The sequence below is a fragment of the Lipotes vexillifer genome, unplaced genomic scaffold (genome assembly GCF_000442215.2).
Source record: "Lipotes vexillifer unplaced genomic scaffold, Lipotes_vexillifer_v1.1 scaffold382, whole genome shotgun sequence".
In the NCBI taxonomy this organism is placed as follows: Eukaryota; Metazoa; Chordata; class Mammalia; order Artiodactyla; family Lipotidae; genus Lipotes; species Lipotes vexillifer.
Genome location: NW_006780611.1, coordinates 11,385,662 through 11,387,087, shown reverse-complemented (window position 1 = coordinate 11,387,087; position 1,426 = coordinate 11,385,662). Strand labels below are relative to the sequence as shown.

Below are 1,426 nucleotides of genomic sequence, written 5' to 3'. Positions count from 1 at the left end.
CCCCCGGGCTCGTGGCGCCTCTCGGACCCCCGAGGATGCGCCGGGGGCGCCGGGCGGCGCGGGGGCGGCGCGGAGCGGGGCTGGGCGGCGCGGGCACCCCCGCCCCACGCCCTGGCCAGTGGAAGGCGCCGGCAGCTGAGGTTCCGTGTGGCCTCGGGGTGGGCTGTGCCGGAGCCTCCTCCCTTTGGCCGGCCGCAGGTTGGTGGCGGGAGCGGGGTACAGCTGAGAGCGCGGGGAGGGGGCGCTCTGCGCGGGGCCATGGCCGAACCCGGAAGCCGGGAGCCCAAGACTGGGGTAACTGCTGCGGCGCTGCGCTTGCCTTTCTTTAGGGGGAGGTCGATCGTCGGGGTGCGCGGCGCCGGGCTCCCCCGCGGGGCCTGAGCGGAGCAGGGGGCCGCAGTCTCGGAGGGAAGGCACACCCCTGGCTTCACCCTAAGGATGGCTGTCCGCGGCAGCTGGGGGCGGCCCGCAGGGTGGGGTCTGGTTGAGGGGGGGGGGGGGGGGGGGGCGGGATCACCCGGTGCCAGAGGAGAGGGTAGGAGGGAGGAGGACTAATAAAGCCTGACGGAGAAGCCAGGGAGGCCAGCTGACCCAGAGGCTCCAGGAGGACAAACTGGCAAGGAACTTGCTAGAGTGAAATGGAACTAACATTTGTCAAGGCCGCTTGGCGAGGCATTTTACTGGGTACTCCCACGGGTGTCACTTACTTCCCACAACAACCCTGCGGAGTAGGCCAGAAACTTATTTAAAGACCAGAGAGAGAGGCCCAGCGAGTTGCCTAGCGGCCTGCGGCGGCAGTGAGGCCAGGCTGTTTGTTAAGCCCGATGGGAAACCCACCTGGCAGGGGCTACTTTTGTTTACCTTGCTCATCCCTGAAGCCACATACTTTTAAAAAACTGCCTTTGTCCTTAATTTAACCTATTCCATTGTAAATGTATATAATTTAATTTTTAACGGTGGCTGTGTTTAACAACCAGTTGACCTAATTCCTGAAAATCGCTAACAACTGGTTCTTGCGAGCTGGTGGGGACACCACTGCCCCTACTCAGCTTTTACATATGCTGTTATACATGCCTGGAATGCCCTTCTCATCCCCGTTTAAAAAATTCTTTTTATTCTGAAACAATTATGTTCTCACCGAAAGTTGCAAAAATTCATACTTTGATAAGCATTTACCCAGGGAGTCCTCTGAGCTTTGTGCTTTGCAGTCAAGGGAGAGAGGGTGCCAGGAAGGACGAGACTGGGGAAGGCCTTGCAGAATGCCCAGTCTGACTGGAGCCCTCTTATTCCAGGGCCCACCCCAGATGGCAGCCTGGGACTCACCCTTCCCCTAGCACAGTTGTGTATACTCTGGAGACGGGCCTGGGGCTGTCCTGCTTGTCTTGGGGTCCTCGACTCCCAGAGCAGGGCCTGGGGACCTGGTCCA

General features: G+C 60.6%; 1 protein-coding gene across 2 annotated transcripts in view; it reads left to right on the top strand.

Moving 5' to 3' along the window:
- The first annotated feature begins 123 nt into the window (after window positions 1-123).
- Window positions 124-1,426, top strand: part of MPST (mercaptopyruvate sulfurtransferase) — a 7,607-nt gene continuing 6,304 nt past the window's right edge. Inside the window, exon 1 of one of the 2 annotated variants that reach the window (XM_007454072.1) lies at window positions 124-198. Coding sequence is in view for 1 of the 2 variants with exons in the window: in XM_007454071.1 (XP_007454133.1) it covers window positions 259-294 (36 nt within the window). In the remaining variant the exon portion in view is untranslated. The other variant, XM_007454071.1, reaches the window with a different exon arrangement.